Source organism: Pocillopora verrucosa, chromosome 9 (assembly GCF_036669915.1).
Source record: "Pocillopora verrucosa isolate sample1 chromosome 9, ASM3666991v2, whole genome shotgun sequence".
In the NCBI taxonomy this organism is placed as follows: domain Eukaryota; kingdom Metazoa; phylum Cnidaria; class Anthozoa; order Scleractinia; family Pocilloporidae; genus Pocillopora; species Pocillopora verrucosa.
The window spans coordinates 22948851-22965698 of NC_089320.1; the positions used below are offsets into that span (position 1 = coordinate 22948851).

General features: G+C 36.8%; 2 protein-coding genes across 5 annotated transcripts; one reads left to right on the forward strand and one right to left on the reverse strand.

Annotated features, from left to right (window-relative positions):
* The first annotated feature begins 173 nt into the window (after positions 1-173).
* LOC131777609 (synaptonemal complex protein 1) lies at positions 174-7752 on the forward strand. Its single transcript, XM_059093921.2, has 18 exons — positions 174-258; positions 872-990; positions 1419-1587; positions 1928-1966; positions 2087-2176; positions 2347-2445; positions 2694-2740; positions 3036-3150; positions 3324-3448; positions 3665-3824; positions 3899-4048; positions 4735-4851; positions 5048-5104; positions 5452-5541; positions 5843-5897; positions 6215-6306; positions 6419-6511; positions 6984-7752. Exons 1-18 carry the CDS (start codon positions 232-234, stop codon positions 7191-7193), a joined length of 1854 nt encoding a protein of 617 aa, XP_058949904.1. The 5' UTR covers positions 174-231; the 3' UTR covers positions 7194-7752.
* A 14-nt stretch (positions 7753-7766) lies between these two features.
* On the reverse strand, positions 7767-16721 carry LOC131777611 (tropomyosin-like). 4 transcript variants are annotated; one of them, XM_066172558.1, is made up of 7 exons: positions 16202-16721; positions 15278-15378; positions 13877-13940; positions 11031-11236; positions 9527-10782; positions 8774-8830; positions 7769-8410 (listed from the first exon to the last, which is right to left on the reverse strand). In XM_066172558.1, the coding sequence occupies exons 3-7, from the start codon at positions 13892-13894 to the stop codon at positions 8400-8402; spliced, it is 1548 nt and encodes a 515-aa protein (XP_066028655.1). In that variant the 5' UTR covers positions 13895-13940; positions 15278-15378; positions 16202-16721; the 3' UTR covers positions 7769-8399. The 4 variants fall into 4 exon arrangements, with proteins under 4 accessions (XP_066028654.1, XP_066028655.1, XP_058949907.1 ...); XM_066172557.1 differs by lacking the exon at positions 13877-13940 and having other exon boundaries at positions 7767-8410; XM_059093924.2 differs by lacking the exon at positions 15278-15378.
* Between the last annotated feature and the right edge of the window lie 127 nt (positions 16722-16848).

Below are 16848 nucleotides of genomic sequence, written 5' to 3' on the forward strand. Positions count from 1 at the left end.
AAAGAGATTTAGTTACAATCGGGCCATTTTGTTTATCTTCTGAAACAAAAGGGAAATGATTGATAGCGGTGCTTGATTTTGGAAGCGAATTGTTTGAGTTTCAGCGATTTAATAAAAGACGTGATCCCTAGAGGATAAATTCCCTACAAATTAGAATACTTCAAGTTTGATGTCAAAAGTTAAGGATACGCGACTTTGAGTACAGATCGCCTTGAAGTAATATACTGTGCGATGGCCACTGCTTTTACTTTAGCTGAGGTAAGTTTAAAAGAAGTTATCAATTTGAAGAAGATTTCACGACATTAAGTGAAAATAAAATATTAAAGTGATTGGATCATCAGTGTTTACAATATGGTTATATGGCGGAAGAGTCGGTTCACGAAAGCTGCATGAGATTGTTACCTTAATCTTCACTTAGTTTTCGAAGAAAGATTTTTGATTTTAACATAAACTGAGTGGTACTTATAAAAAAAAATTGGTAAACAAGCCGTAATAGGTGATCGAAAAACGTGTTTCCTTGTTTTAGTATTTTAATAACTCACTCAAATTCAGCGAAAGAAAACTTAATTCGTCAACTTATGTAAATAATTAGTTGTTAAGGCCACGAGGGTGTAGATTCGACTCGATGCACTTTCCAAACTGTCCACCTGTACAAGAAAAAAAAAATGAAAGAGGAATATAAATAGCTTGAAATGAAGGGAATTTCTCTTTTCATTGATATTGATACGAATTACTGTGTCTATAACTGTCTAGTTTAAATTCAAGTTCAACTCGAAACATTCGCGAGTGAAAGTACGGCCGGGGAGATCTCTTGTATAACGTGAGATGTTGCTGAGGCGAAATAACTGATTCCTCTCTCGTAATACCTTAGCTGGAAGCCTCCGTCAGCTTTGTTAACTCTGTGATGAGTCAGGACAGCGATCTTGAATGCCTACCAATTAAACCTGCACAGAAGCTGTATCAAGCGCAAAAAACCGGTGTTTTATTCTGGTAAGAGAAATGAAGTGTTGTCGGCGTGGTTAATCGTATTTGAAGTAATCGTATTTTGGTCTCGTCCTATTTACTTAAAACCCATTTGCACTTCGGGAAACATCGTTCATGCAAGAATTAATCGTATCATGTAAACGTTCAAAACTTATCTTGCTTCGCTGAATCTTGCTTTACTTTGCTACGTGGGTTTCAGGACTATGTTTTATTGATTACGTTTCCCTGAATTCAACAAAACAAGGGAGTGAAGGTTCTTATGGTTATTATTTTTTCCAGTGGAAATGGGCCTTTCTTCGTAATTACATGATTCTGCGTTGTTTGAACTTTACATTGATGCAGTTCTCTAGGAATCAATTACAACCAGCCATACGATTTGACCCTATTTATTCTATCTTACCGAGTAAATTTTATTTTTCCCGATTTGTTGTCAGCAAATTATTAAACCGAGTCCGAAGAGGAACCGTGCCATGCTCCAGAATCCATAAGCAAGTGAGGAATATTCATCAGGCATTAGAGAATCAAAAGCTAGTGTTAGAGGGAACACAGCAACTGGGTATTGATGTGCACAACGTTACAGCTGAGGACCTCTGGAGTGGAAAGGTACCGTAACTTTTTTGTCTTACTTAAGTTTTGACTAAGTGAACGAAATATTGCCAATTTTCACTTCTCAATTTTTAGCAATAACGCCGGCAAGTTGTAACTAGTTTCATTTGACATTAACCCACCCTAACATCCGTATCAAGTATATTTTCCAAAATCTTCGCTATTGTAATTTTTTATTGAAAAGGAGAATATGTTAAGCAATCAAAGCTTCTTATGATGGCGATCATTTCTTTTATTCTCATAATCTTGATGAATGATTCAGCAGTATTACTGTAAGGAGAAATTAAACTGTTAGCTTTCAGAGGGTTAAAATCATCGATCTTTTCAATTTTGCCAGGAATACTTGGTTTTGGAAGTTCTGTGGAAAATCGTCCGGGTAAGTTATGTATTAAAGTCATTATAACAATTGCACTTTTAAAAAGAAGAACAATTGTCATCTAGCTGCTACCCAAAGGAAGGAAAATTTGTGATAAAGTTGACGACTGAAATGTTACAGGTTGGCTTGCTGTCTCGTGTGAATGTGGAAAACCATCCAAACTTGGTATTGTTGCGCAGGTCAAATGAAAACTGGCCAAGGTTTGTTAAGGTATGTTTTTCAATTCTACTTGTTTTCATAGTAATATTTAACTATGAGAATGAAACTTTAAGTAATGAGAACTATCTTCCGATGTTTTGAATCATTGACTGCATTTCACTGCACTGAACTTTCCGAACGCAAACACATCGTTGGCAACTGACATGCGTTCAACTGTTTAGCTTTCTGCAGAAGAGTTACTGATCAGATGGGTCAATTATCAACTGAGACACACACTTTACAGGGGTCCAGAGATGACAGACTTCAACCACAGTTTAAAGGTTCGTGACCACCTATTGATCAATAAGATCATAACTTCATCCACAAAACAATGTTAATATTTAAATGAAAACATTGCGGCTAACTCGAAATACTGCCTTTTTTGGAATAATTTACAAAGGCTTTTATCTCTTTTATCCACTTTTCCTTTTTCTCCCTTCCCAACTGTTTTTATACCTTTTATTATTTTCATTCGCTGCTTCCAGTTACAATGACTTAATTAAGTTTCTGTTTTGTTTGTTCTATGTAGGACTCTGTGATATACAGTTACCTTTTCACTCAGCTTTCCCCACAGAGGTATTGCACTCTGAGTTATTTGCTGTTATGTTAATGAACCGAGAACAAGAAGTTATGCTTTATGAAGAAATGTCGTGCGCGCGCACTCAGCCAGTTTTTCAACAGTTGGTCAGGAAATATTATGTTAAGAGAAGGCTTAAGATAAACAGAATACATAATGAAGTCAATATAGATTGGTATACCGATGGAATATTGATTCTAGGGGTGAAAAAGTCGGCATCACGTAATAGGAAATTGTTTTATTTCGCGTCAATAAATAACTTGAAGATTCTCACCATCTATATGTTGTGAAAAGGTGCAGTTTGTCTCCTTTGGATGAAGAAGACTTGTTCGTCAGAGCAAAGAAAATCTTATCCATGGCTGAGCTGATAGGATGTAATAAATACATAACGCCACATGAACTTGTTAAGGTATTTATACCGGGTTTTTTTTCTTAACGTGGATCAGTTGATCTCCTTAACCGAGATTTTGTATCGTGAGAAAATTATTCAGAAAAACAAGCAACATTCAGCTCGCAAAAATCAGGAACAATGATCATTGTGAAAATTAGTCGTTATTTGGTTTCTTTTTTTTTTTTTTCCAGGGAAATCCACGGCTAAACCTTGCTTTTTTGGCGAACTTATTCCATTGTAGGCCAGGACTTGAGTTCCATGCGACTGATATGGAAAGTGCTCGACTTATAGAGGAACTCAACACGGCTCACGTCAGGTACTGCCAGGAATTGAACTGATAACTTTTCCTGAAAAGTGTGTCTTAGTCTTACTCTCATGTTATGATTAGTAATAGACTTTGTGATTAGCTGCCAACCGGCTACATTATTACCAACAAGTGGTGACATGGACATAGTTGGAATTTTAAGTTTTATTCGTTTATGGCATTGTATTCCAGTTAAATTCTGAAAAATCGTTGGAATGTCTCTTTGAGGTGTCGTTTGGTCGAAGAAGAGCGAAATCTTTTGATGGAAGTGAGACGAGAGATGTCTGGGGAGCTGAAAGACGTGCGTAAGAAACTGGAGGAAAGCCTCAAAGAAATGGAGATTCTCAAGAGAAGAGCTTTGGGGCTTGAAGATGAAAATAAATATTTGGTAAGTATCCTAACTAAAGACAAAAAAAAAACACCCCATTCATTTCATTCTGTTGTTTTTCTTCGATTTTTCAGACTGACGTCGATGAGGCTGTTCGACGTCTAAAAGCAGAAAACTCGCTGCTTCAAATTCAGCTCACTGACTCGAAAGCCGTAGAGGATGATTCCCAAGCTACCATAGAGAATCAAGAAATAACAATTGATAGCTTGAAGAAAGAAAAAGAGGTTTGAACACATCATTTGTTTTTTCCTCAGTCAGTATTAATATGCACAACCGACTATCTCCGCTCTCCAGTCCTAAACGGAGAGCACCAGAAAGACGTTATATGTTACCTTAGTCCGGCCTAGGCTCGAGTACACGAGAGGACCCACTTTCAAATGCGACATTGTCAGGCTAGAGGGATTACATGGAACAGCAGCCCGCTTTTGTACAAACGAATACAACTGGTCGTCAAGGGTCATGTCCATACTAAAAAAAATTGAACTTTGCACCCCTGTAGAAAAGAGAAAAAGATCTCGCTTGATTAGTTGATATTAAGATTAGCGTTTATTTAAATTTTAGTAATGCGACCTGTTCTAGGAGTAACCATGGGCTCAAGCTTCTTAAACCTCACTGTAAGAAAGAAGTGTTCGAATCTTATTTTTCCCAAGAACTACTAGAGACTGGACTGATTGAATCAGCTCCTCCCTGATGTGCCTCGTATTACGTCTCTTGCTGAATTTGGGAATCAACGGAGTTCACTAGTTTAATAAGGGCGTGTCAAATTGACACGCCCTGTATCGTAATTATTGTAGCTTGTAATTTTTACTTTGCATTTTGTAAGTAGTTGGCGCGTTGCCTAACTGGCTTTTAGCAACCTTATTGACATAATAATGATGATGACTTACAGGTAAATGTTTCCTTACTCTAGGCACTGGTCAAAGAATACGAGGAAAAAATTAACGAACTAGAGAATAAAATCTCTGCAACCACTCGAAAACAAACAAAAATAGTTCTTCAGAAAGAAGCTATTATGCATGAGAGAGACGTAAGTATTTTGAGCGTTATTACGCAATTAAGTGGATATAAAGTAACATTTTGTGCAAACTACAAGTAACTTCCTTTCTTCTGTGCTTTAATGCCAATATCACGGAATTGAGATGAGATTGAGATACTGAAAAGTGGTAATCGACCTTTTAGTTTGTAACCGACACTGTTTTGCTTTCTTTTGTTTCTAAATCCAGCTCTTAAAACGGAAACATGACAAATGCCAAGCAGAACTCAAAAGACTTCAAGCTCAGGTAAGTTGTAAGTCGCAGTTAAAGAAGAAAACTTTTCACCCAAGTAACTCTATATTGGATATTTTCTTGAGTTATTGTTGTAGAAATAATAGCCAAGCTGTTACAGATATATCTTAGTAAAAAAAATTATGTTCTGTGACATAGTCTGTTTTTGTCGATCTCCATCGAAACTTTGAATCATTAAGAACATTAACATCAACTTAATTATTATTTTATATACTTAAAAGGATATGTGTGGATATTAAGTGTTTGCCGATTGATATGGAATGAATAATGAAGCCTATTCCCTTTATCAGTGATAAAAATCTTCACAGTTGTTTTTTTAACTATATTTTTTTATCCAACAGATTGATCGTCGTCAACGACACGTCCATCAACTTCGTCAGCTTTTTAAATATTTTATTTCCGACAAAGGACTAGCAGAAAAACTTTATGGGGTAGGCACATCATAATTGGTGAACTACCCGACAGACCAACTGACAAGCCGACGAACTGACAGAATGGCCGACCGACAGACAGAGACAGACAGACGGACCGACTGACCGACCGGCCGATAGACAGATAGACCGACCGACCGAACAACAAGACTGACCGGCCAACTGAGCGATGGACCGACTTGCTGGTTAACGACACATCGACTGACTGTCCAATACCGCTGACTAATCGACCTCGAGCGTCATTATAACAATATTTACAATGGAACATCTTCAGACTTATTTTCTAAACATTTTTCATCAGAACTTGGACACGACATCTCTACAAAGCAGAAACGGCAAAAGCAAAGTGACAAAATGTAAGTGATTTGATATTGTATTTAAATCAATAATTGAGTACTCTCCACTGTAGTCTCAAGTAGCTTTAGGATCATCGCTACATCGTGTTCGCTGTCCCCTTTGACGTGGAGAATGTGCCTTGTTGTCCAAGTTATTCTGTTCCTTATTCTCATCTCTTCCCTTCTTTGAGTTTTATTTGAACTCTCTCTTGTAATATTACCCTCTCTTCAACTTGTAATTTTCAGCTTCTACCATGGTCCAATCATTTCCATTGCCTAGTTAGTTTTATCTTATTACTATGTGATTTTGTTTTGTTGACGAACCTCTCATCTTGCAGTTTGCCAGGAAGGAGGTTGGTATTTACGAGAAACAGCTCCACAAATTTTCCTACTGAAGGATAATTTTTTGTTTGTGTTCGATCGCGAGGAGGTAGGTGTCATTGAACTCCGGAGCAGAGATTTTCTTTTCTTGTAGGAATGTCTTGAAACTAGACGATTACTTCAGTAAGTGATTAGCCAATCACACTTGCGTTCTTCTTCAGGAGGACGCCCCTTTACTTGTGCTGCGCTTGGATCAGGCCACAGTAAACAAACAAGAACATTGTGTGCTGCAATTGAAGTTCTCTCAGAAAGAAGTATGTTCACAGAATGACTCAGCTTCACTAAGCACGTGGTTTGTTTTTTCATTAGTAATCGATACCGTGAAGTGTTGAGGAAGTGCTTAAGGTCATTTCCTGGGTCCAGTTGTATAAAGGGTGGATAACACTATCCTACGTATAAATCACTATCCAGCAGATAAGTGATAGTAAACGTACCGCGCTATCCAGTGAATAGAGATTTGTTCAGTTGTTAGAGTTAATCAACCTTTGAACAACCGAGGCCTGATTTTCTATCGTTGAAGCGACGGCACTGTTAACTGGCACCATGAAAGTATTTGGTAATAAAGAGTTGAAGACAATGAAATTTTTAATTGCTGGTTCCAGTTTCGATTTTTTGACCGTGTTATTTTATCAGGGTAGTCGACTATTATTGGCTCCAACGATTCTTTTACGTTGGAATGACCAGGTTAAAGGAAGTATTTATCTCGAGTTTTCTCTTCTTGTTTAGTTTTCGTACTACATAAAAGTTTCGCCCGCCTCATATGTCAAAGATTTGCAACAAGAACTGGAAGTAGCCGCTGACTGGTGGACTGAAAGACAAAGGACTTCGCCTTGTTCCCGATTCAAAGAGATCGTTCAGTCGAACATGTTGACCAGCGGTGGTAACAGAAGAAAGCTGAACTCAAGACAAACTTCACTTATAACGGCAGACGTGTGACGCAACGGCCTCGATCCCAAGTAATTTGGTCATCAGAAAAGTAAGGAATGTTCATGGAAAAGACACTCGAGATTTCGCGACTCAAATTACGAGAACTGCCAAAATTTAGGGAATAATCATGGCTTTAGTCTGCGAACCACGAGTTCTCTTGATGTGGGATGAACTACACTTTAAATCATGTTTGATTTCACTTCTAGCAAAAAAGAAATTACATCAAAAACTTTAAAAAGGCCTTAATACTTCGTGGAAATATTCAACAATGCGTTTTTGCCAGTGAAGCGGTTGTGAGGTCGACAACGTTGAAATCTATCACGAGTCGATAAGAAATGGAGCTAATTCCTGTTTTTAGTCCAACATTTCACCGAAACTGGGCCTGTTTTGGACAGCACCTATAACCTTCTTTTACATTCAAGATTTGCTGTCTGTTCCCACCTTCAACTCGCCAGCTCTAACATACTGTGCCATTTTCTCGAGTTTTATGCTGTGCGTTTTATTTAAAAGTCGATCTTCAAAACTTCTATTCATCAAACCTCTAATTTCTTCATTAACTTTAATTTTTTTTCAATTATATATTTATTGTCCAATACATGTCTTTTAAAATACTATTCTTTAAATAATTTGCCCGAGGTTGTCCAAAGCTCTTATCAGTACAGACTGTATAAGGTTGAAATATTTCGATTTAACTTACCATATTCTACAATCCATATACATTACCTAAGAACTAATCTTATATCTACTATTTAGATAACTTAAGACATACAGCGTACAGTGTATTAATCTCACTAGCTTATTAAATTAAAATGTGTTTTTTTGAAAAATTTTGAATGCTATCTTTACTCTCCCAATAATCTGTATTTCGAGACCAAATTTTTTTGGGTGCTGTATAAAACACAAGAAACATTTTTGAAGTGATAGTCCCGTTGAAGATAAAATCTAGCGGCTATTCATTTAGCAGTGGCTGCTGTGTCTATAGACATCCAAGACTGCTCGCAAGTGAGCGACGTCTCCAGAGACTGGTTATGAGTTTACTGTGAGAATCTATGTCTGTCGTGGTTGAATTTGTAAATATGGATTTCGTCCATTACGGCTTTTGATTTATTAAACATCGATTGTCCTTTGAAGAGAATAACTCTTTTATTAAGAAATTGGATCAAGTTGTAAAGTTGAGAATGATCTCAACTGATCACAGTCTCTTCTGATTGCTTGTCAGGTGGGGCCTGAAAAAAACATACATAGAAACAAATACATTTAATGTCTTAGTACCTGCTCTATTGTACACAGCCCTGCAAACAAGGTGAGGTAAAGGATGACTAACAAACAAACATGCACATCCACCCACCCTGAGTAGAGGTCATAATCATCATATTTCACCTTGGAGTGATATAACCTCCGCAGGAATAAAAAAATCAGCAGTACAAAAACCTCAGCAGTACTATAACCTCATCAGGACTATACTTTCAGCGGTACTATAACCTCATCAGTACTATAACCTCAGCAGGACACTAACCATAGCAGGACTATAACTTCATCAGTACTATAATCTCAGAAGTACATATGAAATGAGAAATACGTCCATGTACCTGTGTCTGGTGTGTGTAAATTGACCTTTAACAAGCTAGGTTCTTGTAATCCGTTATCTATAAAGAGTAAAATCATGATTCACTTTCATTAGCTTCATTCATCTGGCTTTGCAGTCTCATAGAGGCATTGATTTACCTTACTTGTAACCATATCCATGACGTATTTCACAGCAGTACCTGTAAACGCCTTATAAAACACAGAAATAAATGTTCGTGACAAATTTTTATCATTATTTTTTCGCTTTCATGTTTGCATCATCTAAGGGTAATTTTCCCAACTCATCAAATGGATGACTATTAACTATGAATACCTCAGAGATGACCAAGTTTGACTTCTGACCACTAAACTGAGGTTTGTAACCTCACTGTGTGTCATGTAAATATGTTGTTTCATTTCACCATCAACATGTTTTACTTATGCATGATGATCATGGTGGTTAGGTTAGGTTAGGTAAGGTGAAGTAAGGTAAATGTTAATAATTTCCGTTGTTATAATAACAGGTTTGCCCTCGCCTGAACCCGTGAGGAGCATAAGGAAAACGGATTCTAAGGAAAGAACCTGAGTGGAGCGTCTGAACTGAGAGAAGCCACAAAAGTCACAAAGTGCTGCAACATCTGCCGGCCTGTAGGGACCTTATTACCGTCCGGGTCTGTACTTAGCACAATGGACAGTGACGACAAAGAGAAAAGCTAATATGTTGATTAATAAATCACTAAGACAAATTAAAGTAACCACCCTTCCTTGACACAAACCTTGAAAGAGTTTTCTTAACTGTGTATTCTGTTGAACTAACAGTTCTTCTCGTGTCTTTGCTCTCCTAAGCTCGATCTCTAGAGTTTGGAACTGCTCTTTTAACCCGTTCATGTTTCTCTCCAGAGTAGAACATCTGTCCTGAGATTTCTCCAGTTCACATGTTAACTTTAAACACTTGGATTTTGTTCCGTCTAACTCTTCTTTTAGCATGTAACACTGGTTCTGTAGTACATCCAGCATGTTACCTTGAGTAAAAATGTTTTTCTTGGAATTTTCCAGTTTAACTTGTAGTGCCTGGCACTGTTTCTTCCTCGCCTCTAGTTCACATTCCAGTTGTGTCATCTGTTCTCGGGTTGCATTCAGTTGATTTGTCAGTTGAACGCATCGTTTCTTGGTATTAATAAATTTCACTTTCTGTGTACAATACTTGAGTCTAGCAGTGTTTAGTTCTTGTTGTAAGACACGACAATGCTCCTGAGAGCTCTCTATCTCATTACCCGTGCTTCGCTTTTCTTTTTTGGAGTTTTCTAGCTTTTCTTTCAGCGATTCACATCTTCTTTTCACGACATCAAGCTCGTTTTCCAGCTGATTGCATTGCTGTCGGTAAGCAGTGACCACTTTCTCAATTTCCTGATATTTAGTATTGGACTTGTTAAGTTCCTCTTCAAGAGAGAGGCACTGTGCTTTAGACTGCTCTACTTCCTCTTCCAAAGTATTCACTTTTTTCAATCTTTTGGATGTGCGACGCTTTTGCAACCTAGCTGTCTGTTCTCTAGAAATAATGTAAGTTTCATCTCGCTGGACAGCAGAGGTCTTTCCAATCAACCTCCACCGACGGGCGAGTCGCAACGCTTCGTAAGCTTTTTCTGTTAGGTCGGGAATAAGTCGTAACACGAGATCAAAGTCGTGTAATCGGTTTCGTATTCCTATAGGGTAAAGTCCTTCGGCACTAGTCGGGCTGAATAACCTCTCGTCGATAACACCAGACGTAAGAAGAAGATGCCATTGATTCAAAAGTTTCTCTAAGTCTCTGGGAACACTTTTAAGATGACAAAGTACTTTTTCATTTTGAAAAAAGTCAGAAAGTGGCTGATAGATGCCTTGTTTGAAACTTTCGAGGAGATTCTCGAAATGAACGCAGAGTTCATCAAACCGTGGAAGCACGTTGGAGTCGCGTAAATTTGATTGACTTTTAGGTACCAACACTCCACGAAGTTGAACGTTCCTCTCCCAAGAGGCCAACTCAGACACATATCTGTCAAATGACATCATACACAATCACAGACCAATCAAAAGAAAGAACAAGGAAATCAATAAAGAAATAGGAAAATGAGCGCAATCACACTTATGATATACAAAGTAGTTTTTGAGGAGGTCACAGAAGCTGTCGAAACAAGTATGTGCCAATTTTAATGACGATGCAACTTCCTCTGATATAAGTACCTCTTAATTTTAGTATAAAATAAAATGAAAAAAATTATGTCAAAGAAAAGCGTAACAAACCCCCTGGAAGTAACACCTCCAAAAGATTTATGATTCCACAACTGCCAACGGCGCGTCACTTGTTTCAGCTTGCGATAGAGCTCCTCAAGAAAATGGTCCTTTTCTCTTTCACGTGACAATTTCTGTATTTGTGTTTCAAAGGCTGAGCACTGTTCTGCTAACCACACTTCACGAGCCGTGTGGGACAACACCTCCAAATCTTCAAACTAAAACAAACACAAATTAAACATTCCTAGGCCCTAAATTGCAATCAACACCACACAGTAGTGGTCGGTAAGACTCCATGTTACGCCATACTTGTATGCTGTACTATCTACAGCATGATAGAAATAATATTCAACAGTATGTTTCTCAATTATTCAACAAGCACACTTCGGATATGAGATAAAACGGGCCGATTTCATCTCATATCCAACAAACGCAAGGGGAAAAATGTTTTGTGATAACCCCCTAAAATATTGATAAATCTTCCCAACTTTACTAAGTAATAAATAGAATAAGAAAGATGGTAAGTTTTGAGCTCGGTAAGAAATAGTGAAAGTTATTTTTTGTCTTGTCACGAGCATGGGACTAAGAAAAAATTCTGAGTCCCCATGAGGAATCGAGCCTCGGACCTTCGGATTCCGCGCTCCGATGCTTTACCACTGAGCCACAGAGACTCTACAGTAAGCGAGGTCTATTACGAAGTTCATTTTCATGTTCAGGACAAGACGAAAAATATCTTTCTCTTTAAAACATCTTAAAGTTCACATGGCAACCAGGTGGAGAACGAGACATGGTTTGATGCTACTCTGGTTTAAAGATTTAATGAATGTCACCGCGAAGTTAGTATACGCTCACTTATTAGCTGCATTTTTTCTGACGAGGTTTATATAGGCGTCAGGAAGTAAGCCGCCATCATCACGATTTAAAGGAGCGTGGGAGGAGTTAATATGCCAGGCTTCCAAACAAATTCGCAGGAAACTAGCATATTAACTCCGCCCACGCTCCTTTAAATCGTGATGATGGCGGCTTACTTCCTGACGCCTATTTATACCTCGTCAGAAAAAAGGCAGCTAATTAGTGAGCGTATAAAAGGACCACTTGTTGCAGCGTTTAGACCACCCCTGATGAAGGCACTAGACAGGAGTGTCCAAACGTTGAGTCTATGAATTGTAACTTCTCAGTAACATTCATTAAATCTTTAAACCAGAGTAGCATCAAACCATGTCTGTTATCTTTCACTATTCACTTAGTAATGTTAGTGTGCAAACCCAACACTTAACTCGTCTTCATGCGCATGCATGCATAGTGTAATGGCTCATAACCCATGATGGCTGAGCCAGTGAAAACTCTGAAATTTAATTTTAATATTGTTCATTATATACTGATGTTGTTGCTAGCTTTTGACTTTTACTTGCCATATTACTAAAAACTAACCATAGACAATCTTTTGAAGTTAAAAATGTAAAATTAAAACAATGTGAATTAAGAAAAGTATTCAAAATGTATGATTTAACAGTGTGAACTCAAATATAAATTGGTAAAAATTGAACATTCTAATGAGGGGTTTCCATGGAGACTCCATATGAACTTCAATAATTGTTGGAACTATAATTATAGGTAATAAGTAAACATGATTTCAAGTGCAATTTGGTGTTAAGAAGCACAAGTAAATTTTTCAAAGACAACAAAATTGCACAAGTCCGTCTTTGAAAAATTTACAATACCAGTGTTTTTTACCCTAAATTGCAAGAGAAGTCATGGAATTACTTGTTAATAATTTAGATGAAAAAACATCTCAGAGAAGACAAGACATACAAAATTTTGAAAGCATGCACATGCTATTTGTAATTTGCACTTGTGGTACAGCTTTGCACTCATGTTACAACTTTGCACTCATGTTACAACTTTGCACTTGGGGTGTTACAACTGTGCACTTGCGTTACATGAGAATGCACTTTTTTTCAGCCAGTCAGATGCCTGTACCTTTTTTGTGTTCATTATTATTCACCTTAATCCTTCCAGGAACTGGCGCATGGTTTATAATTTCATATGTAAATGCTTGAACCTTTTTGAGATCCCAAGATATATTTAAGCCAGCAATCTCAACCTCCCCCCCCCCCCCAAAAAAAAAAAAAAAGAAATAGAACAAAACAAAACAAACAGAAAAACAAAAAACCAAACCTTCCCATGAGTGGGCAAATCAAACAACACTACTCTCTGATTAATGCTCTCACACAAATGCCCTTTGCACTTTTTTGCAGGCAAGAATTATAATTAAAAAAATTTTTCACTTTAAAGCACACCTTTTTTCCCACAAACATGTTCAGACTGAAAAAAAAAATTATTCCAAACAAATCCAATACCACAGTGATTGAATCAATTTGGTCTTTAAGAAACTTGATGGAGAAACTGGAGGTAAATCTGGCTTTTTCCAATATCCAAGAATTTCTTTACACATTTAATTTTTTTTTAACAACATTGGTTCTAAAGGTGTAGTCCAGAGGAAGGCTTAAAAATATAAATGTTTGTAAGTACAAACTTAAAGGCTAAAATCTTTATATTTTTATTGAGGCACTTTCATCAAGGGACTCTAGTAAAATGTTTTACACAATTTTGTTGTTCAACATAGAAGCTGCCTAATTAACAATAAATCACTTTTTCATCAGTTTACTTGACAAAGCATCGAAAGGAACTAACAAGTTATGTAATATTTTTTTCCATTTCCTCCTTTTTCTTTTGTAGCTTTTGTAATTTAAAATGTGAATTTCTATCTTGTATTGAACTAAGACTTTATCATCTTAGTTTATCATTATTATCATTATTAGAGTTGGTATCATTAATATCGTAATATTTTTACTTACATAATAATCTTTCAGCATATTTGAGTTTCAATGACCACTTCTTTGTGGATTATATTTTAACTTTCTGAAAGTAAATAAAAATATTATTTTCATTATTATTTAATAATCTAGAAGGAGAGCTTTGGGATAGATAAGAATTTCTCAACTTCCCCTCCCTCTATAAAAGAAATCAATTCACCCTAGCCATCCATAGAAGTATGATTATCAAATTTATGTTGTTCTTGTTCACATGCTCAGTCTTTAATGTTCCATCTAAACCACTCAGGATTAATTATTTGTCCAATGATAGATTTTATACTGTGGGAAAATTTCAAGACAGAGAAGTTTATATCACTTATCACATTTTGAAGTGTGTCTCTTATACTTCCATAATTTAAATAAAACCAAATCATTCAAAATTGAACCATTAAAACAATTCAATTTTCTATAATACAGAGCATTTCTTAGTAGCACTAAAGCATTCACTTTCTTTAATTTTAGGACTGAACAGTTTTACTTAACTTAAGGGCAAATTACTGTAGAAATTATAGTTTGAACAAAATTTTCTTCACTTGTCCACACAACACCATTTTCTTTCCAGAAATATTCCTCTATACATATACTCTGTATACCACAAGACTGCAGAACAATTTTAATATTTTCATCCATCCCCTTGAAATAAGAGCTGATGTGGAGTCAGAAACTCAATATGCACTTCCTCTTGTAAATATTCAGTATTAGGTGGAGCTCTGCTTTTTGTTTATCAAAATTGACCCAATTTACTGCATGTTTCAGTCTCTCTCTAAAGGTAGCAAGAGCCTTTAACCCTGCAGTTATTTAAACAAGAGGAAAAATTCATTCTGGAAAGCTGCTTTTTGTATCTCAGTTTTAGGTAGCTACATTCAACAGGTGTCAAAATTTAGGAATGAAGACAACAAAAGAAAACTCTCAAAACTGTAAACAGAAAGAAGGAAACATGCCTCATGATCATTAAATCACTAGGCAGAAATATATTCTAGATTACTGTACCCAAATTGGACCAAATGAAACACACCAAAAATACTGAAAGCATTGCTAGCACCATTTTAAACAAAATGTGTGCACTGAAAATAAAACATGCTCACAGAGGTATCCTGAACTTAAACTTAGATTTATCAAATTTTAAATAAAGTTCTCTCTTTCCTTTTTGCATGCAAGGTAAATCGAACATTTCCTTATCTAAGAAACAAACTTATGTTAAAAACTTTCTGCTTTGATATGTGCTAAGTTATAAAATTATGTTAATCAATATTTTAAGAAAGGCAGTTGATAATTAATACATATGTTGACAACATTTCAAGTATCCTTTACTTAAGTTCTCATTGGTTCTAAAAATAAACGAATTTTACGTGTTAAGTATAAATTTTCTACTCAAACTCTTACTTTGATGAGGGAGACAGAAAATGTATGTTGATGAAATCGGTTCAAGTCTCGTCTCATTGTCCCCTCGTGTTTTATCCAAGCATGTACATTCCAGATTGCACCTGTCAAAAGAAACGTATCTGGCCTGAGTTTACCTAAAAATTGGGAGATCTTATCCACTAAAAGGATGAAAACTTTTCGGCTATGGCTTCCAGATGTTCTGGATTACGATCCATTATCACATTAAGTGAACCGCAGTGCAATGTGCAAATCACATTTTCACTTTCGTGGCGGAACAAGATAAATTTGACTTTCAGTGGTGCGAAAGTTTTTTCAAGTAACGCAGATTACAAAAGAGATCGAGCCGACAAAGAAAGTGAAAGGAATATTTTGAACAGAAAGTATTATTTAAATGCACTATGTTTCACCAGACTGTCGGAAAAGGGAAAAGATTATTACCCGCAAGAAACATCGACCCCATGGACGATGACAAGGAAAAATTGACGTTAATCTTAGAGATAGGAAAACGGAAAGAAAAGAAGTCCCTGTTAACCTCCTTTCTGGCAAATGCAACAGACTATATAAATACTCTCGATGAATATCTACCGATAGCTTGTACACAACTCACACCACTTCCGCAAATGAAACGCCTTGCAAGACAGCCAACAAATCTTAGTAGGTTCAAACTTCACAACTACATAATTCAAAGGTAACTTTTACATTAAATAATACCCGTACGATTTATGTTGTTTGCTCAGGTTTATGTTTAAAGTCGCCAAGAACGAGTTTACAGTCGTCCTGACCGACACACCTTTTACAAGCGTGTACAACAAAGCATTTAGTCAGGGAAAAACCATCTTAAGAAAAATAACGTCTAAACCGACAAACAACAAGCTTCGGGCGAAGAAATTTACACTGCAACTAAATTTCCTATCATGAACTCACCTGAGAGTTCGAGAAAGTCGAGGATATAGTTGTCTTGGTTTGGTTTGTAACATTCATTCATTCGCGACCCATTCATGTCCAGAGCCGGCCGCACTAATGTATTCACACGTATCATGCAACAGGTGGTTGTTTATAATTGCTGACCACGTGGACATCCCATTGAGAGACAATTATTGTTCAAATCCGCTGGATAATTCCCTTCCGTTTGTAATCGTATCACATCTTTGCACAAAACAAACGCTCAAAACGTATCTTTTTGCTGGTGTAAAGTTTCTCGACAAACATATATGTCAGCACTAAGTCGAGCAACACACGTGAAAACGATCAAAAAGTGGCTTTAACTGGTGCTACGTAGTTTTCCGCGTGCACAAGTACCCGTGCGTTCGTTGCAAGTCACTTTTGTCCAAAGAGTGATCGCAAAATTTGAATAAGTACCTCTCATATGAATTCTTTGGCGCCACAAGCATATTGCAAGGCACTGAGTCACGCAGAGTTTACTGGTTAGCAATGCTATGGCATTTCCGACGAGCCCGTAGGATTTCACAAAGGATCGTGGGAACCTGGGTAACACACGAATTCTGATTGGATAAACCTTCTTATCGGAAAATATGACCAATTAGAATTCGTGTTTTATTTCCCCAGGTTTC

Excerpts from the sequence above, each read along its gene's own strand:
- LOC131777609 (XM_059093921.2), top strand. The coding sequence starts at position 232 with ATGGCCACTGCTTTTACTTTAGCTGAG. Across the intron at positions 2,446-2,693 it reads ACTTCAACCACAGTTTAAAG|GACTCTGTGATATACAGTTA; the intron begins GTTCGTGACCAC and ends TGTTCTATGTAG. Across the intron at positions 3,151-3,323 it reads CGCCACATGAACTTGTTAAG|GGAAATCCACGGCTAAACCT; the intron begins GTATTTATACCG and ends TTTTTTTTCCAG.
- LOC131777611 (XM_066172557.1), bottom strand. The coding sequence starts at position 16,316 with ATGATACGTGTGAATACATTAGTGCGGCCGGCTCTGGACATGAATGGG. Across the intron at positions 11,237-15,277 it reads TTTCTGTCTCCCTCATCAAA|TTTGAAGATTTGGAGGTGTT; the intron begins GTAAGAGTTTGA and ends TGTTTGTTTTAG. Across the intron at positions 8,831-9,526 it reads GTTAAGAAAACTCTTTCAAG|ATAACGGATTACAAGAACCT; the intron begins GTTTGTGTCAAG and ends TACTCTTTATAG.